Raw genomic sequence first — 20,537 nt, forward strand, 5'->3', positions numbered from 1 at the left:
CATACTTTACTCACACTAGCAACACTAATATTTAATCACTAATTAAACTAGGAACGTGAACATGTACACTGTCGCATATCGGGAGACTATGGGACTTAGAGAACGGAATACCCATCCCCAGATGCTCACCTTTAAATTGGTGGCGACGACAGCTTCAGTGACGGTGCTGACGTTGGTCCGGTTCCTCCAAATCATTTGTCGCTGATCGCTGTCATTCAGCTTATTTTTCAAGCCTGTCCTACGAGCTAATCTTTACCCGCCCCTTTTTTTTTTACTAACCGTCGGTGCATCGTCCACTGCTGTTTGAGTATCGGGGGCGAGTATCAACAAAGGAGGCACCGCCGGGCTGAACAAGGATTGATCGAGAGGCATGTGCGGGGAAGCTGCTACGTGTCTAGTGCGAGTTGGTCTGATTTCCAAGACTTCTGAGTGAAATTCAAAATCGTCGCCGTCTGTCTCAATGAGGCGGGAGCATCATCGCGGTTACGCCGCTGGGGTCGCCTGCCGGTTTGGTGGGATGATCCATCGATTAGCTGATTTGTTAACCGCCAGTTTAATGGCGGCGCATGCTGAGTAAGTATATGTGTATATCAGCTTTATTCCATAAGCGAAACTATCAGCCTTTACTAAGGGCTACTTCCAAAGCCTGCGATTAATCAAGCGTAAGTGAGGGGTAGCGCCAGACCCGCTATTCGTTCGGGTTTGCATGAGCGAATATCAATTACCACAGTCAAATGATTCGCCGCATGTGGCCTACGTGTTTCCATATTAGCAGTGTTGCCTCAAACTGTTTCAACACTGCCGCACTCTTATACTAGAGATGTGCTCGAGGAGTTCGTCAGAACATCGATGTTACCAGATCATCATGCCCATTCCTTCCTTGATAAGCGGATTCTACTGCAAGATCATGCGGCTTGACGCATCTCCACGTATTCCAAATCGAACTGTGATACGAACAAGTAATAAAGTCGCGTCGTCTAACGGCTTTTCGAGGTTTGCAATTGCACACACACTAGCAGTACAATGAGAAGCTTCTATCATCAGTGACAGAAACGCTGCAATTATTCAAAGTGTAGAAATCTGTACACATCGATAGGCGGGACTCTTAAAGCAAGTACAGTTGTGTGCCCTTTGCAAAAACCTGGTGTCTTTTACAGATTTCCTCCTATCCAATAATTATTATAGTTCTAAAGGATGAGATTCTCACTGGCAGCAGAGCATTCAATCGTTCCAACGGAGTACGTCTGCTCGCGGAGCTATGAGGTACCGCACAAAGTCAACAAATCTGAAAAACCCTACCTAAGACGACTGTAAGTCTAGCTACCGCGCAAAATTACTTCCCCAGTAAAAGAAGGAATGAAAACAACAGTGGATTGTCGTCATGCTAGACGACAATGGGAGCAACAATGTCACAATAACAACAGCATAAATAGAGCAAGAAGAACCGACCGCAACAGCACGCCCATTCTCCCCGTGTAAACGTGTTTGTATAATATTGTTGCACACAAATGTATGTTGCAGGCCAATATACTTGCATCAACAGTGGCACCAGCTTGTCTCTTGTAGCAAAAAGAAGTTGTAGTAGAAAGCCGTCTGTTGCTGGCGCTGCGTGGCGGTCATCTTGTTCAACAGTCAACTAGACAATTTTCCCTTTTCAGAGTCAGTTTGTCTCTCATTTGCATTGCTGAAATCATGCTGGTTCGCTGTCCGTGGCGGTTCTTCCGTGAGCCAGCCTATTGGTTCTACTGCCCCTATGAGCCCCCTCAGCCCACATGGCTGGCAGTGCGACAGTAGGTTTAAAATTCAAAGTAACACCATCATCTCAGCCAATCGAACCCCGTCACTCTTGTTGGCGGATCCCGTAAGTCTTGTTCATGTCCCTGTTCCTTGGCGCGTTTGGTTTAGCGTTGGGGCGCAATCGCGTTGAAGGACAGCGGCCATTGCCACAGTTACAGGACGGTTATGGAGCTGCCACCTCTATAGACTTCTATCTCTCCCGCCTGATGCTGGCTACCCACGCACTCGTATATGCGTTTACATTTGAGTGCGGACAACAGTGTTACACACAAAGCAGCTACAGCCAAACTAACAACTGCCCCAATAAATGAGCGAGTTAACCAACGGCAGACAATGTGCCTTTACCAGTGAGCACCTTGCGATGACATGCAGTGGCCTGTTGCTTCAGCAGGGGGTTGGGATCGCTGCACAATGTAACCACACAAGCAAAACCTTGAATCTGTTGCGATGCAGCGGCAACGTCTGCTGGCCTCATTTGCCTTATTCCTTTCTCTCACTCTGTCTTTTGCTTGCTCTCCAGTTCATTTGACCACGCTTTTCTGTCTCTATCACTGTGTTTTCAGCAGTTCTGCTACATACTCGCCGATTTTGTCACTAAGTCCGTCCTCTTTTGGACTTCGTAGTGATAGAATAAGTAGGGCGCTGAAAATGGCAGCGATAAACGGCGACGCGGAGGCTGCGCCTAATTAGATTCTACAGTTGACGAGAGATAACAGCAAACGGTCGGCCGTGCGTGGACAACGATGCAAACTAAAAAAAAAGCCAAGACAGCAGCGCGTAGGAATGTGCCTGTTATATCCATCAACCGGTAATCGTTGGTATCAGTGCGACCCACTGTCTTGACTACCTTCGGAGCGACGGCAGCAACGGTAAGGTAGGCAGCCGAGCGCTCTGCAACGGCTACAAAAAAATAGCGACGCTGTAAGCAATACTCGTTTGATGCTTCTGCTATTGCTCTCTACAGCAGTAGTCGTCCATAGCGAAGGAGCGACCAAGTGAACAGTCGGTCAACTGGCGGCTGTTCTGCGCAAACGGCAAGGTAACTGTAGAATGCAGACTCTAGGCGGCTGCAGCGACTTCATCACTAGTGTCCAAACCGACCAGTTAAGGAAACGACGGCCTCTTTGTCTGCGTCAGCAGGCAAAGGAAGGAGGCGAAGGAAAAAGAACTCCCTAGAACAGTGAGTTGGGGGGGGGGGGGGGGGACACGCTAAAAAGGGGTTGGGGCATGGGAAGAAAGATATGTGTAGCAGCAGGCCAAGCCGTTCATGGCATCACTACCGTATTTCCAAATCGCCCCCCTACGGTCCCTACGTCCCCAAAATTTGCTGTTCTAAGCATTCTGGAACGTTGTTGTGGAGAGGCGCTGCTGATGTTGTGAACGATCGTCAATCCGCGTGAGGTCATTATATTTGCGTACATGATTTGTACTATAGTAAGTTGCAGAGACAGCAGCAGCGGGGACCATCCACTGATCGGGGCCCGCGCGGAGCTCACGTACAGCACACACAGGCATAGTTATTTATACAGAAATAAAGCGAAGGAGGAAATGTCACCAAAAAAAAAGGTATGAACGCGGATACGACCAACGAAAAAGAAGGTTTAGACAGGGACGCTGTTAGCTTTCTCTAGACCGTTATGAGGGCGGTTGTACACCTTTCTGTTCACTATCTTCGTCCCATCGTACCGAACTACAGCCAAACCCAATTTAACGTAGCCTTGCATTAACTAATCGTAATCAGCTTATTGAACAGGCTATATGGCGCTGTGTCATCACCGCCGCAGTGGCTCTACATACGGAGGCCGATGATAGATAGCAGATAGGTGGAGGGAGACAAATCTTTCCGTGTGGCTTTCTCTCTGCAGGAGGCCTCTTGCAGTGCTGCGATCGGAGATGCGGTATCAGACGCTGCGCTCCGAATATTTGCGTCAACGCTGCCACTCGTACTGCCACCTACGTCAGTTGTTACTGTCATTATCTACGGCGCGTTTATGTGGCTCTTATGTGAAGATCGCGGTGATATAACGTTATGTGATAATAGTAACAACAGTCGGCCAGCATCAACAACGGTAGCAATTACATTAAAGCAACAGCCACCTTAACGCCAATGCATCTGTAATCTATGTAGGCTCAGCCAAGCTGCAGTCCCACGCATGGACGTAGATGTATGCATACGTAAGTCGTCACATATCTTTGAATATATATATATATATATATGTAGAGTTCCGTATTGTTTTTTGGCGCCAGTCGTTTATCTTTTCACGGCGACAATAAACGTACCGGGGCAACAATAACGAACATGGCAGTGCGTGCATGTTCGCTAGCTTACTCCAGAATTTCAGTTGACGTCAATCAAGTTCTATATGAAATCGACAGATCGATAAAGAAAGGCAATCGACTGATTAATAGGGATGGGTCAGGAAGATACATGCACGTTCGTGTATGTATGTATGTATGCGTAAGTGGTCAAAGTGGAGCGTGACCATATCCCTTTAGAACTTTAACGTAGGCTGCGCATATAAAGAACGACTTTTTCGTGAAATTAATCTATTTTCTGGCGGGATGCTGATGCACAACTCATAACCAGCTCGTAAACAGCTCGCTAACGATCATGGGTCGCTCATAATGGAGATCTTAGGGTTAAAAAAAACTTGCGCAATTGAGGGTGCGAAAAATGAGTAGAAAAATGTAGCTTAGCATGTTTCCCTACGTGGCGTAGATGAACAAATTACATCTTAATCAGTTAGTTAATCAGTAAGAATGAAAAAAGCAGCCTTTAGACTAATGAACTGACGACCTAGAACTAGCAAACGTACGGGAAAGAGTAATCAAAGAAAAATACAAACGAATGGTTTTTCTCACCAAATATCATAAACCTCTATGGCCATCAGATTTCCTGAGTTAACGTTATGTCGACATCAATACAGTTTATGGTAATATAATAATCAAGCGGGGCGATTTTGAATCCTGATCTTAACTGAGTAGAGCAGCAGCGCTCACTCCACTAGCGACTAACCACCGGATCTTGCGAGCTATCGTTTTACTTTTAAGTGCAACTGTTATATTACGGAGCGGGTCGGGAAACAGGTGAACTCGTATATCTGCCGTAAAACGAGCGCAGTATACAAAAGCCTATTCTCGAGCCCGTCGTGTAGCAAATATTCAGCTTTATTTCGTTAAATAAATATACGTAACAAATAGCTTCAACAGGCGCAAATTGGAGAACATTAAAAAAGTATTCTTCACTCAAACGACAACTTCATAGACTTACGAAAATAAATGTGATGAGTTTCTGTTTGGGTTACGTTGGGCAGGTAACGTACGTTTCCATAGGCTCTGAAAACCGCTTCGTGCAGCCTAGAGAGACTTCGATGCGTGAAAACAGCGTAAACCACTAAAGATAGAAGGAATAGAAGTGAATGAAAACTCTTCATTCTTATTAACATAATAATTTGAACTGGTGTCATAGTTGTCTCAAAAAAAAAAGACCACAGGAGTATCATAGATGTTCCTAAATGTCGTTGCCGTGTGGAAACCCTTTCTGCATTAGTTAAGATGGTGATTTATGCCGTTAGGAACAGTGTCTACTGTGCCATATAGCTTAGCTATGCATGGACCAGTAAATATTAAGGTCCCTTCGACAATACCATAGCCACTTCTGGTCCAGCAAGTGACCTGCACACAGAGAGCCTTCAAGAGACGAAAACTTATACGGTCGGTCGCTGACCATTTCCGCAAGTGCTACGGCCCTTTTGTTGTTTAAGCTTAGAGCTTTTTGCTCGGTAATAGTGGAAATTAGCCCTTTATATTGCTCTCATGATTAACCCTTCAATAGTGAAGTATAAGCTCTATCACTATAATTATTACCAGTCATTGAGGCAATCATCTATTTGCCTTGAGATATCGATATTTACATAAATTAGTATGCATCCTAAACAGTTCAGAGCCTCTGTTCAACAAACCTTTACGCAGACTATTATGCATACTATAATCTCATTACGTTCTTAATAATAAGCCGTTTTCATATTAAACCGTTCCTATAATATTGACATCTTGCTATACATACACTTGCTGTACTATAATTAAACAGAAAATCAAGATCTTACCCCTTAACTATAAAAGTGTGGTTTACCCCATTTTTTCAAAAACTACCTTTATGTGTACTTTATAGAATTTGATTAGAAAGCTTACTTTATTGTTGATAAAACTCATTTCCAATTCGTAAAGGATTGTTTTATTGGAGGCCTATAGTTGTGATACTGTTGAGAACCTGTTGTATTCCTGTATTCCAGGCCAGCTGCCTTTCTATAGTAATTCGATTTCAGTGGTTCGGTCCTTCCATTGCCATACCTTAGTGGTCGCATTATCTTGGCGTAGATAGGCTTTGCTACAAGCTTGTTACAGTGATTGAACACATTCAATCGAATTTATAGGTAAACCATCCATCAATTGCCATTAATCTGTTACCACAGTGTATTCTATGCATCCTGCTACCTGGAGAAATAACTGATTAGGACTGCTAAAATTTATTCACAGTTCATCGACTTAAGCAGCGGCTTTTCTCATATCCTCGTTTTCCAAGTTCCTCACACATATGCAGTTACTCTTACTCTCTTGTTGAAACGTGCTTCTAACGACATGTCTTTTTTAGTTTAGTACCTTACAAGTTCTCAATTTTTTCCCCCAAGGATCACAAGTCGGATATTCAGTGTAAGAAACACGTAGGAAATATGTTTGTTTCAGAGCATAAATCCGTGCTTATTTTGTGGAACTAAAGAACAAATATCTTCTATATACAAACCATTCACAAGAAAAAGGCTTGAAAAGTCCAATCTTGTGGAGAAATTGTTCTTTGGGAAAGATATTCGGCCACTTGCCGAAAGAGACCACCGGCGATCCTCTTCAGGATGAAGCTATGCTACAACAAATCAGATTGAAGCGATTTTTCATTCTACACTAGCGACTTTAGACGGATATGCAGACACCTTGTAATGTACAGATAATGTATAAATAGATATGTTTAAATAAGTAGATTGCCATAATCGGGTAGATATATGAAAATAGACACATACAACGCTCTTAGCTACATGACAAAGCTATTTTTGGAAGATCCCCTTCTGAAAAATACTATTAGTTCCGCAACATAACTCTTACAATGCACTAGCGCGTAACGACTTTTCGTTGAACTTTACTCAATCAATCCACCTTCTTTTTTTCTCCCTGTTTCCACAGAGTTCTTCCCAGCAAACATAAATGCTGCACTAGAGCAGCAATAACAAAAAAAGATCAATGGTTGAATATGATCATTTCATAGTTAGCATATGTCGAGGTTCCGTCGGTCGTCGTCGTTGGCTCGGTTCGTGGCATTCTCCCTTTTCACTCCTTGTCTCGTTTTCATCAAGGGGGTTACAAGTCCCCTCCTCACTCCACTCTCCGTGCTTCCCGTTTGTTGATGACTTTTTGGCATCCCAGTCTGATTTCCATTACCCTATCGTACTGCCATCGTTGCTTTATTCGCGACTGCAATGGGAACAAATGAACTGCCTTTTCACAGCGGCCTGTTCGCCGTTGCTATCGATTCCGTTGCCCGAACCGCCCAGGACCAGCATCGGGAGAGGAGGCAGCGACCGATGAAATAGCGGATCTAGAATAGGGCAGGCCTAGAAAAGGAGGTGCAGAGTAGGAGTATGTAGAAAAGCGAGAATGGAAACTGGGAACGACGAGAGACACGAGGCATGCTCCACAATGTGTGTGTATGTATGTATGTAAGGTTCCACGGCTTTCCTGAAAGATCCCCAACCCAAAAGAGCTGACTTGCCCGAACCAGCCAAACTGGGCCCTCTATGATTACTTTCACACCAGCGGTTTGTCGTTTCCGTCTTTTTTCTCGCTTGTTATCTCTCGTTGTTTCCCTATCTTCAGACCGGCGGCCGAATACTGTCGGTGTTGTTAGCTCGGCCAGAGGACAGCTTTCGCAAAAAAACCAAGGATTCTACAGCAATTCGTTTGTCCGTCTGTCGAAGCTTGACGTTAAACGTTCTTGCTGGTCCCCATGCCTTGTCTGCTTGTTTCGCACTTTACGTGAGATCAGAACAAACGGCTAAAAGCGAAAACGCCAACCTCATTGGCCCGATTCCGGAAAACTTGGTGTCGTGGTCATGGCACCAGTAAAGTATCGATAGGCAGCAGCGTAACTACAAAAGCTCTGCGCAAAGTGTTAGTGAACGAGGGATTGTCGCTAGGTCCTTGCGTGACTTGTCCCTGTTCCCGTATGCCTGCCGTCTCCATCTCGCCACCGGTATTCCTTCGTTGACTTTTTATCAACAAGCCCGCTTTGATAGCTTCAGCTTCTGCTTTCTTTTTCTTTTTTGGCTGTCGCGCAGATAAATTCAGCCATAACAGCAATTACAGACAGAAGCAATCAAATAAAAGCAGTCAACACAAATAGCAACAGCGCTAGCAAAACATCCAGCAGTAACTGCAACCTTCCGCAACGCTCAACAAATAAAGAGCACTCAAAGATAAAGCAGTCGGACACAAGAAATGCTGGACTGTGAGAGTTCGACGTGTTGCCCTGCCACCAGTACGTTAAAGCTACCGCGGTGTGCCGTGGATAATGCATCGGTAGCAGTTGGGCGGACGGCGCCATGGTGCTTGTAGGTTCCCCAACGCATTTTATTTTGAACCTGTATTTTCATTGTGTTGAAAACAGTGTCTGGAAGCAGAGAGGGAATCTGCTAGATGATGAAGAGAGTAAGCAAAAATAAAGTACATCTGCGTAAAACGTAAAGCGAACGTCAATTGCCAGTTGGTGTTGCTGTACTCGTTTGAACAATCCCGCCAATGGCAATATACTCACTTCGATGTATAAGTGTCTTCTGAGATGTGTATACCTATTTCTATCTGCCCATACATGTACATACAACGACGCACTCAGCTAGTCCTATGGTACTGTACATCGCTTCTTTTTGGTGTTCCCTTTCGGTGATGCAAACAAGCAAGTGAACGGCCCTCCAGGGCGCATTTTTTTGATTCGTATACTTAAGCCTCTCGTTGTTATATTACGAAACCTTCGAGGCGTACTTCTTTTCTGTTCGCATTTAGCGACCAATTGCTTCTCCTGTTTTTCGCTGCTTTGTGCAGATGACCATAGCTTCCATGAAGGCTTTACCCTTGTCACCGACCGCCTAGCCCACTCGAACGAGTCTTGGTGCTATATAAGGCAAGCTCCCCAAAATCTTATGAGGCAGGCCGTCTCCGCGCATGGCGTTTTGTCTGCCGAACATCTAGGCGACAAAAGTTTGATAGGTAGCCCGACTTTCAATAGTGTCACGCTGCCTAAGGGAGGCTAGGCAGACTGACCGTGCCGTCTCAGAAGTGGAAGGGGTCATGGGACACCAAAATACGAAGTGATGAAGAAATCGAGCAAGAAGAAGTCGAGCCTCAATAGAGAAGCGAGGGGGCATAAAATGACTACTGGCGAAAAATAAGTAGAAGCACCATTGCGATGTAGGGGACGATAAGATGAAAGATAGAGACGTGAGTTGGGTCTGGAGTTGGGTGGCAGGTTATTGGCGAGTTACCGTTATCGCTTCTTTTGCTTTTAACACGTATAGTTTTTTTGCCATTTTTGCTTCCATCGTCTTCGTTACTGCTGCGCGTTACCCCAATCCACTACTCTTGCCCTTCTTCGGTTATACAGATACGATTTTTCTCCTCAATGTTCTTTCTCTTTTTGCGTTTTTGTGCGTCTCGTCGCTTACACGACAACCCTGACGGCGGCATCGCTGCAGGCACTATTGGCGCTGTTCTGGGAATACATTTCGGGGCGACATAGCAAAAGTAACACACGTTTAGGTCGCGGCGCGTTCAAAACGAAGCATAGAATAAATTTCGACGTACTTTTTGGCACCAGCGGGACACGCTCGGCTTGTCCTGCCAAGCGGCTGTTAGCTGACAGCTTCAGGTAGGTGGAGAAAGTGTAGATAGGATATCGTAAGCGAGCGACCGAGTAACTTAGCGACTCCACTGCCAACAACGAGTCTACCGGTAGCAGAGCTATTATTGAAAAGTAGTGAATCAAACAGGAAAGAGAAACTGGGGACAGAGGGCATCAGGCGTACACGCGTTGCTTTATTGGACGCCTCTGGCAGATGACAATCTGTGGAGCTAGTCAGCGCCCCAACGGCTTGGTTCTCGGAGAAAACACGAACGAAGACTTTGGGGTAGTTCGGCATAGCTCGAACGCGGTGTGGAGCCTTTGGGAGTTTGGGCATTTGAGTAGTCAAAGTATGAAGGTTCTGCAAAAGTATTGCGTGTTTGCTATTACCCCCGGCAGTTTTTCTTTTGCTTTTGCTGTACGTCGTCCTTTTTCACTTTAGTATCGGGGCAGCGCTTCGTCGTCATAGTTTCCCTCAGAATTCATCTGCTTGAGTGAACCATGTGTCTCTAGCTTGATAGCGGGGCCAGAGAGACATGAGGAAGCTGACCCTAAACTGTCTTCCTTTTGTGAGAGGCCTTCGGACCGCTGCATAACTTCAATTATTTATTAAACTTAGAGATCGGAACAACTGAGAAAAAGTGAGAATTATCGTATTCATCGGTGTTCACATTGTCCGGAGTTTTAACTGGACAATCAGGACATGTCCTCCTCCGTATTCAAATCTAGGCCATCCCCGTATACCCTTTCAATTATTAAAAGAATGCGTTACCACTACATCATAATAAAGAGAGCTAACCTCAAGTTGCTGCAAAGCGACTAGGCCTAACAAATTTCTGACGACGTATTTAAAACTTCCTCATGCAACTTCGTTTGCCTGTCCTGCACTGGTAAACATAACTAGACATCTACCTGGAATTGAAGAAATCTGCACCAAGACCCGTTGAGTTGTTAGCTGTGGTTGGAGACTGGAACTTCGGCGACGCGAAAAAGTTCGAAAAACGCGAATCCTGTTGGTGCATCCCCACTGAGGAGTGTCTCCGCACCGGTACGCCTAAACACGCGGGAAAACAGCCAGGCAGAAGCGCCAATAACATCAACAAAGTAATACAAAGTTTCTTAAGCATCATTCTATTATCACATGGCCATCTCTAAAGCTAATTAGCATTTCAGATAGACCGAATATTTTGAAACACGTGCGGCATGCAAATACATATTTTGAGATCATTTGAAAACACTACGTTTTGCTACCTGATGAGGTATAGCCGAGAGGGGAACCCGTGCCCGGTGAGCAGGGCGCGACGAGTATCCGTGGGGGCTGGATCGTGTTGTCCGAGTGGCGCCTACCAGGAAGCGTGGCTTGGACACGCAGGAGGTTCGAGTCCGGTGAGGATGAAGCTGAAATGTACGATATACGACGTGATCAGCAGGCAATTATAGCGATATTCCGATATCCGTGCTACTAAGGACAAGTTGAAAAGGCGCCACCGAGGTTAGTGATGATGACATGGAACATAATAAAAAAGACCTCTAGCAAGTTCAAACATAACAACTACGTTTCCAACTTTAAACACACTTAACATCTGTGCGGTGAAGGCGGAACAACTACATACGTACTGAAGGAAATACTCACTGAAATATTCTACGTGTTGGTGACGACAATAGTGAGTCATACAATATCTTCTACGCCAAACTTGCGCGCTTAGTTAGTAATTAATCTTTTGGTTTCATACGAACTAGTAAATACGTATGAAACCAAAAGATTAATTTTAAAAGCACTCTACGTATTAACAATGAACATATGTCCAGGTACAGCTATAAAGTATAATATAAATAGGTTATAAAGTGTAAATTCTATAACAAACAAAAGAAGAATTGTGTATCATGATTGCATGTAAATTGTCCTGTCTTAACTTTCTATTAATTCATAATGCAGATTAAATCATTATAATTCTAAACGTGTTCGGGTATCTACGATGTGTATATGTATAGATCGCATTGGCTGCACATATGTATCGGCATTAACCTCAGCTTTCAATCGGCTACCATTCTCGAGCGACCTGAGAGAGCAAAGCAATGCTGCACATGTACGAGACTAGGTGCCAGTACCGATGCCTTGCCCATTCCACATTGCAGGCCATTCTTCCGAACTTATCCGAGTTTCTATTTTTCCGCGAAATTTCCGTTCCTGTGCCCTCACCGTCACACCAAGAAGGGGGCAGCTTCTGCAGTAGCTACACCAGTGACAACGCCTGTAGAGCAGGTTGTTCCAGATGGATCGGTCGCCTTTGTCCTAATTATGCGGCGAGCAAGCTAGTAATCTGTAGTTCTCTCTCTCTCTCTCTCTCTCTCACAAGTGGCAAAACTGAACAGTGTACAGTTACGCTTGATCGTTCTTTAGGAATAGATAGATGAGTGAACACTATGGCCATGTTCATACGAAAGGTAGATCACACAATTAACCGACTGGCAAAGGTACAGTTGACATTTAAGCGACTATTATGCTGTTCCAAAACATGCGTCTTTCTGTGTGAATGTTGTGCTTGGCCAGGGTTCTGGTCTAAAGCTGCCATCTAACGGCGTCGTCGGTGAAAGCAGGTGTATTAGTAGCAAAAGCGATGGTCTTCAATTGCGTTTCAAATAAAGCAACGCTAGTTGACATTAGGTAAAAGACAGGTAGACTCCAGCATACCTGCTGCCTTATCATCGTTATGACGTCGGTATTCGGCCTGGACTCGAACGATTTGAAGTAAGTAAAGCACGAGGTGTACTGGGGTGCTTCGCCAAACAAAGGCAACATAGATACGAGTTGTTATCATCGTGAAAGCGAAGCCGCTTCGCGTGTCCAGGAAATGGTCAGCTGGCTGGTTAGTACAAGTCCTGGGAAAAAGATAATCACCACTAACTTTTTACGCCAGAAAGCGAGCAGCATTAGTGCCCAACTACGATTTGTGCGCTAGCGCTCCGTTGTAACGCAGAACCCTCGTTTTGCGAAAATTAACCTTTGTGTACCCTTTGTTACTCCCCGCGTTGACCTGTCGACCCAAGCTGCACCACTGCATAATTATCTGCCAACGTATTTACCCGCTCTCGCCAGCGTGATGCCTTCGAGCTTCACGCGCGCTTTCAGCATACCTTGTCTGCCGGTGGCCTACGCTAGAGGCAAGCGATGCCCCAGCAATCGAGCCAAGTAGCTATCTACACTATTTCGTTGGGTCAGCACGACTTCACTGCTTATGCAGAGGCGATTTACATGCCTCAGACGTCCAGCTTCCAATGCAAAAGCAAGTGGGTGACTGTGGCAGCGCTGGCAATATAATCCGAACTGGGGAAAGCGAAATACCTGGACGGCGGCAAGAAAAGCCGGATTATGAGAGGGAAGAGACTCCGCGGAGGATAAATAACTATGGCGGGAGCAATAAGATAAGAGTCACAAGAGAAAACTGAAAAACGCAGCAGTGATTTGGCTTGGCAACTATGACGCCGTTTAGCTTAATTAGCGTAGGTGCAGGATTCGTATTGTTTATTACTGCCATTACTATTTCTGCTGCATTGTTCGTTGTTGAGGGAATTGGGCTGGTGGGAGTGAGTGGGGAAAAAGGTAATGGGACTGGATAGTTAGTTTAGGTATTAGACTGACTCTGCGGCTCGCTGTAAGCTACCGTTGTTCTAGCTGCCGTCCGTACTGTAGTCTTACTGGACCGTGAATTTCTAATACCAACTGAAGGTGCTCTATAAGGGCAACGCGAAGAGAAGACCCCGCCCACTGGTCAAATACCTGATGACACTAGAAGTTTTGACCCTCGCAGTAAAATTTATTGGCACATACTACATTAGTCTGAACCAATTCTACTTGATAGTAAATGTTTTTAGGAATACTTGCGAAAAGAAATAAAGATGGAGTCAGTGATTTGAAATAAATTGCTGCTTTCAACCCATTTACTATTACAACTCTGGTATAATATCAGCTTAATAATTCATTGTAGACAAAAACAATAAATCTGTACAAATCCTGCATAATTTCAAAATGTTTTTTTTTTTTCATTTCATTTTCATTTCACATTTCAACCAACGGATGAGTTTTGGTTAATAAAAATTGGACCAATTCTTTTTATTCACTGGAGAAATATATCCATCAACAGTTCCCAAATATTTAACTATTTTCTATGCTTGCTAGTCTGTGTCATGGATCTATCAGGAGAAGTTTTTAACAAAGGTATCAAAATTCATCCTTAGATAGCAGGCTGGTCATTCTGCGTATCTATGTAAGTCTAGTGGATGACCGAGTAGAGATAAGCACGCATCTGTCTGTACGGATCGTAGGGAAAGTTGCTAAGCGCGCGAGTGCTGCTCACGAGTGCCCTTAGCGATTTGCATGGTGTCCTGAACGTCATTGTTAAAAGAACAGCCCCGATAGCTCGATAAAAATTTGTGCATAAGGGCCGAACGGTCTGCATCCAAGGGGACTTTAAAATTGAACGTTGGAGATATTCCAGGCCAGGCGTCGGCCAAAGGGCCAAATAAATTTGACTGTCTGCCATATTGAAACATAAAACGCCGATCAAATACGGTACCAACATTGTCTCCGTTTGATTATATGCTTAAATGTTCATGTCCTTCCTTACAAGATCACAGCCTTGTACATATGGTCTCACCAATATATTACTTCAATCATAACACACTTTTACCAGGTAGATCGTACTCTGTGAAGCAGACTTATATACACGTTTAATTATATCGACTCTTTTCGATGTACGTAATGTTCACCAATCTGTGTTCCTCATCTTCTTGTAGAGAAAATAACAATTCATTTTTCTTCCTTCACTTGTCGCCCGTTCATCTATATACATATATTTTTTCCCGTTCACTTACCTGAACTACATGTTCTTCTGACGACGTCATCCATGGAAATAGAAGTACGCCTGGACTCAAGTCGCAATGATGGCGGACGGTGAGGGTATCCAGTCGGCTGCTCGATCGCGTGGAACTGCATTTGCATCTGCTGAGTGTGCACTGGAAGTCTGCAGTTGCCGCATCCGACGCGTCAGCAGAAGCAGCAACAGGCGCAGGTTGACGATAAGCCAGAGAGAGAACGATGACAGCGACGAAGACGACGGCGAAGATGATGACAACAACAACAACAACAACAACAACAACAACAAGTACGGATACGTACACGCACAAAACGAAGGACACGCACGTCACGCATCCGCCATGAGAGACAGAAAGAGATAGAGAGTGACAGGACACGCGCACACGTCGGAACACGCACCAACGAGAGATGGAAACAGACAGAGCGAGAGATCACACACAAGAGACCGACAACGGCGGCATCAGTAGTAGTAACAACGGTCACAGGTATAAACATACGGGAACGTAACACAGTAGTGGAGAAGTCGAGCGGGCGTAGGCAGATAAAGGACAGCAGTGCGGCGAGGTAACGGAAAAAAATGACAAAGAGAGAGAACAAGAAAGAGCGTGTAAGCGCAGAGATCATAACAAATAAGAAATCACAGACAAGAAAAGCGGAAGTCAGTCATTCAGTCAATTCGTCAATCAACGATATCAATTAGCTATCAATCGTCAGAGAAATTCAGATCTGTTGAATCAGGGCGAGCGAGTCTGCAGACGAGCGACTGCAACATCGCGGTATGTTCTCTACCTAACCCATCAGTACAGAGTTCTGCGCGAATATAATTCTCAGACGTGCACAGTCTAGATAATGGCACTTCTTTCTCTATGAAACTAATGCCATTGTTTTTTTTGTGATATTTCGTCTATCATCATCATCACCGATTGATACATCACCGAGGTTTGGTATCTAACAATCATCAATCCATCAGTGGCTATGACGATCTATTAATCCGACGCCAACCTCAGTTGTAGTTATGGGTCCATAATTGATCTGTCAATCTTTAATCAATAATTTTTTTATAAAGCAGTGATTAATTGGCTGACTATTATCGACCGGTTAGAATCTCTCAAGCTCTTCCTTCTTTCTTTTCCTTGGTGGCTTGTGTTTCTGCAAGCCATTCTGAAATAAACAGATACCATTTCGTCTGCCCTTTTAGAGGAATTTTAGATGTGCTATCATTGTGCCACCGTAGATTGATGTGATCACAACTACTGTTTATGATGTAGTGACATGCATTGTAATAGATCAGTTATTAATTCATTCATTCATTCTAGCAGTCATCTATAAAACCAACAACCTGGGTCGATCAATCAATAATTCACCACTTAATCATTTTAAGATCAAGCCCAAAATCTCCTATCGACTATCATAGCAAATCGGGTCAGTCAGTTGTTTTTTTACCCATTGCTCGGATTGTATTGTAAACACAAGCGCACAGGCTTTTGAGAGTTGGGAAGGCTTGCGGAGAGCCGTTTGATATGCTATACGATAGTAATACTAATGAAAAACTTCTGGTTTAGTAAGTTTTACCGGTGAAACATACTCAAAAAGTCAGAGAGAAAACTACTAGAAGCGTTAACGCAGAAAGACACTTATACTAATGCTGGAGACGACGTTCCACTTTAACGGAATGTAGGTATAGGGACGCTGTAACGCTTTTGCACTCTATCGTCGATGGAAAAATCGAGGAAACAACCCAAGTAGCGTGATACACAAACTTTCCGTGACGTAACGGAAGCTTACGTCAACTGGATGTGAACGGCGCCATTTCGATAGAGACATGCTATCCTCAACAATCTTATGGTCACGTTTACGAGGATCAAACATCAAATTCACACGTATGAGACAGCGGTTGCGTAAATTAGTCAGGTAAACTTCCGACAGATTACACAACGTCGTATAAATAGTTGTTGTAATACTACGTAACTAACTAAAACATTATTATATTTATATGGTATCCTAGAAGTCACACAAGCGAAATAGGTTTCTAAGGCTGTATTATTTATTTTTTCGTGCATTGTTAAAAGCTACTGCTATTTACTACAAACGGTCCAAGATCAAGCGTTATGAAACTCGTGGCTTCTACTAGAGACGTAACCAATCGCCAAGATAAGGACAAAGCTTCGAATTTTCAAAAATAAGACCAGCACAGTTGCCCATATGTACACAAATTAAGGTAATATAACATAATTTGTATTGAAAAAACCCAAGCTATTTTCATTATGGTTCGGCGATTTGACTGTGACCGGCAGAGGTGGAACGTGCCGCAAACTACGATTCAGTTAGATTCTTGGTTTTTAGATGATTTAAGTGAGCGGGTGAGGAAGCTCAGTGGGAAGGGCAAGATTCGGCCCCAGTGAACATTTCTCATCAAATAGTCTCAGCTACTACTTTCAACTATGATTTCTTCCTGTTCTTTACAAACAGTTGAAAGAAGCAGTTGAACAGGAATATAGGCTTGAACAAGCGCTAACGAACGACCACAGGACGTTGTCGGTCTTCATCGGTCCAGAACGCTGGCAGAATTTTAGACGAGACGTATTCTATGTAGGGTCGAACGGGACTGTATCAGGGGTACCAACCTCTCTGCGATATCCGACTGTTTCTCGATCACTTTTCTATCCGCCGATGTTGAGCTTTACTCGGAAACAGCGGTGATAATTGAGCGTCAATCATAATGCGAGTAATATACTAATTACAGCAATGATAATTAAAAGTAAACCTGCATATCTTCATGTACATGTAAACAAATCTTTAGTTCATCTTTATCGCTTGTATATTGATTGTGGAGCGCGGTAACTAATAGAATGAAAAAAAACTTCACGCTGGGATGATGTGTTTTCGAAAAGCGGGGACCATGTTTTATTTCTCTGAGCAGAACGTAATAAGCCCGCGAAAAGGATAGAAAGGTTATTAATACGGTGCTTGAGCTGTGAACAATTGCTTTTCATAGAGATATCGAAAGCACAGATTAGCATACCGTGGATTAGGTGCTGGTCGTAGGGCCGGTGAAAACTACTGCGCCAAGAAATTAAATTATACGTTTGTATATATATTATAGGCCAAGCTGATTGACGTCGGCTAGAGAAGAAGAGGAACAAAGTGAGAGGAATATCTTTTAAAATCTCTCTATTAATGTTCTTAGCAGTTCGATAAGGTTGATAAGGAGAAAAATATTAAAGAACAGTGGCATAGTAGGCCAAGCAACACGGGAAGCTACACAGCAAATGTCGCCTTATTAAACCTTTGGTGGCTTACGTCGAACAAACTTTTAGGTACCCACCTACTCCGTTATTACCGTAACGGGCATCGTCAATTTAGCATAATTACCATCTCCTTGGGGTATAAGTTATAATTACGATGTGCTTAAGTCATAATACCAGCAAAGCAAATCTATCGTTATTTTTTATTCGTCGAGCAAATGTTTTCTAACTAATTTTCGAGCCTATTGGAAAAAATATTCTTCGAGGTACCTGAAATTCCCGGCTTCTTCGACATTTTCAAAATGCAGGCTGAGATAAAATTCAAACAAAGTTTTTAACACCGCCCAACAAGCCAACGCTAACATGAAGTTCTATCTAGAATCAAGGGATTTTCCCCAAAGCTACATCGGCTACCCCGCAGGGCTTAAATCAGGACCGAGACATAAGTGATGGGCCATCGTTTTCAAACGCCTTAACTAAATTTCTTGGATGTTTGGGTGCTGGGGTATGTTTGCCTTTGTGTCAGACTCTCTGGCAATAAGCTACGGCGCAGGACGGATATCAGGGAGAAGCAATTTTCCTTCGCAAATAATGTTTTTAACCGTAAAAAATTTGAAATGAAGATGTCACGATATTAGGCCTTTCCAATTTGTCGCTGCTAAGGTGATGTTGATGGATCCAGCCGCATGATGTACTTTAGTGCCTTGAACGCATAAGAGGCAATACGGAGCAGCAAAAATTTCGATGAAAGATTTAATAGCCTAAGAGCAGACTTCGCACAGATACCAGCAGTAGCTGTTAATAAGTTGTAGCACACATGTTAATTGTATGGTAACAAACTACCGAAGTACATATGTTGTGATATAAATCAGGATAAAATATCTCTACGTCAGTCTAAAAGCAGTGGGTGCTTTATTTACAAATCTAGACGGAATAAATTAGAAAAAAACATGTATCGGCCGAGATAAATCCAGTTGTTATTTTTTGTTTTCTTATTGAAATGTTATGTTTCGAAAAAACAGTAGTGTTTCTATATGTAGTGTCTGGAGCAGTTGTTGACGGGTTTTTCAAACTTCTTCATTGGGTACGACGTATTTGCAGTCCGGATGATTTGGAGACTTGGCGCAACTAACAATAGAATTACATATGGATTTTAGCCCCAGGCAAGACCGCTGGCGGTAAACTGTCCTATTGTGATAACATATCCGTTTCCTCGACATAACCGCCGTCTTCGTGTACGGCAAAGTTGTGCTCCTTGAGTTTAATAACCCACCGACAAATAAGCTAGGCGTAGAAAGATGACCAGGTGAGTCTTAGAATTCAGGGAGAAATAGGGCACATAAACATCATAAATAAACTTTGGATATCTTACTTGTAGTACATATATATATACATATAGATTAAGCAATCAATATATAGAGACTACAGTGGAACAAATAACCGAGATATGGAAAAATTAGACAGAGTGGTAAAAATTGTGCGAAGAGAACAAATTGCACAACTCTACAGACTTGTCCCATCAGCATCAGTTGCTTCCTTTACGAAAATGTAGGGTGATAGACCGTTTTAGTGAGAACGTGGTTTGTGGCGGTAAAGGTAAGGCTGGCATTGCGTATGGTGCGCTTGCATCGTTACATTAGCACAGCAAACTCAGATGGATAATTAGTACGGAAAATGACAGGAGAGCAATAGGATTTAAAACAAATAATAATGACACAGTCAATAAAGAGAGACCCATAGACACCAACAGGGTGTGTGAGATACAGAGGTAAGAGAAATACTAATCACTTCGATTGTGTGTGTTATGATCGAGAATGAACTGAATTATTGCTTGTCAATAAAATTACCAATGATGATGATAACAACAATAATTATTATTACTATGTGCGATGCCGGAGGAGACATGTCGCCCGAGTTTGAGCGTTGAAGTTTCGGTTCAATCGTTCGTCGAACGGGTGAAGGGTAGTGAAGGGATTAGATGTTGTAGAACGACTTCGTGATGGTTGAATGAGTAATGTGCTTAGTTGATTGAATTAGGAATCGGTGTGGTTCGACCGCGACGTACGATGACTGTTTCTCATTTTCTTTCAACCACGTTTACCTCACTTTGAGGGTGAAGGCAGTTTGAGGTCGCTAAAAAAGTCGGTAGATATCATACATATATCGTTCACTTATTAAGTGGGTGGTCGAATGGGCGCGGTAACTAGGCACACATACGTGGAACTGGATTGTATAGGGTATGGAATAAATTCTGGCAGCAGAGGTGGGTGTTTTCGTGTTCAGGAGGGCACATAAACTGAGGTATAGTTGCCAACGCTGCAACTGAGGTAGCAGCAAGAGCAAACTGCAAACGAGTGGCCAGTTGCAGTTTTATAAACGGTACAGAAATATGTGTTATCTAGTTAATAAGGTTCAGCTCGAAATTGCATAAAATAAAATTTTAGCCTCAGACGAATAGGACACTTTATTATGACCGCCTCAAAGTGCGCTAAGCATATATATATATGAGTACGCTCAAGCAACACGGAGCAACACAGTGTTTTTGCAATATGTACGGTGCGACAAAAGCTGTCCAAATGGTTGCGTTGTATAGTTTTCGCACAATGTATCTAGTTTTTTCGTGTGACCAAATTTGTAAAGTATGTTTAAGTGAGCTCCCAGAGCCTAAACTACACTTTACATG

At 43.5% G+C, this 20,537-nt stretch overlaps 1 protein-coding gene and 1 long non-coding RNA gene across 2 annotated transcripts in view; one reads left to right on the forward strand and one right to left on the reverse strand.

Annotated features, from left to right (window-relative positions):
• The window catches only part of LOC111259143 (uncharacterized), a 47,785-nt gene extending 28,962 nt beyond the window's left edge, over nt 1–18,823 (forward strand). Inside the window, exon 5 of the long non-coding RNA XR_002679440.2 lies at nt 14,651–18,823. This is a non-coding gene — a long non-coding RNA (uncharacterized LOC111259143). The remainder of the gene's footprint in view (nt 1–14,650) is intronic.
• bma (SCY1-like protein bma) overlaps nt 1–20,537 on the reverse strand; it is a 90,299-nt gene that overhangs the window by 19,088 nt on the left and 50,674 nt on the right. Inside the window, exons 12-14 of the mRNA XM_086967743.1 lie at nt 14,609–14,757; nt 10,988–11,134; nt 10,649–10,790 (exon numbers count right to left, since the gene is read on the reverse strand). Of these exons, the coding sequence (XP_086823869.1) occupies nt 10,649–10,790; nt 10,988–11,134; nt 14,609–14,757 (438 nt within the window). The remainder of the gene's footprint in view (nt 1–10,648; nt 10,791–10,987; nt 11,135–14,608; nt 14,758–20,537) is intronic.

This window comes from Varroa jacobsoni, unplaced genomic scaffold, assembly GCF_002532875.2.
Source record: "Varroa jacobsoni isolate VJ856 unplaced genomic scaffold, vjacob_1.0 scaffold_298, whole genome shotgun sequence".
In the NCBI taxonomy this organism is placed as follows: Eukaryota; Metazoa; Arthropoda; class Arachnida; order Mesostigmata; family Varroidae; genus Varroa; species Varroa jacobsoni.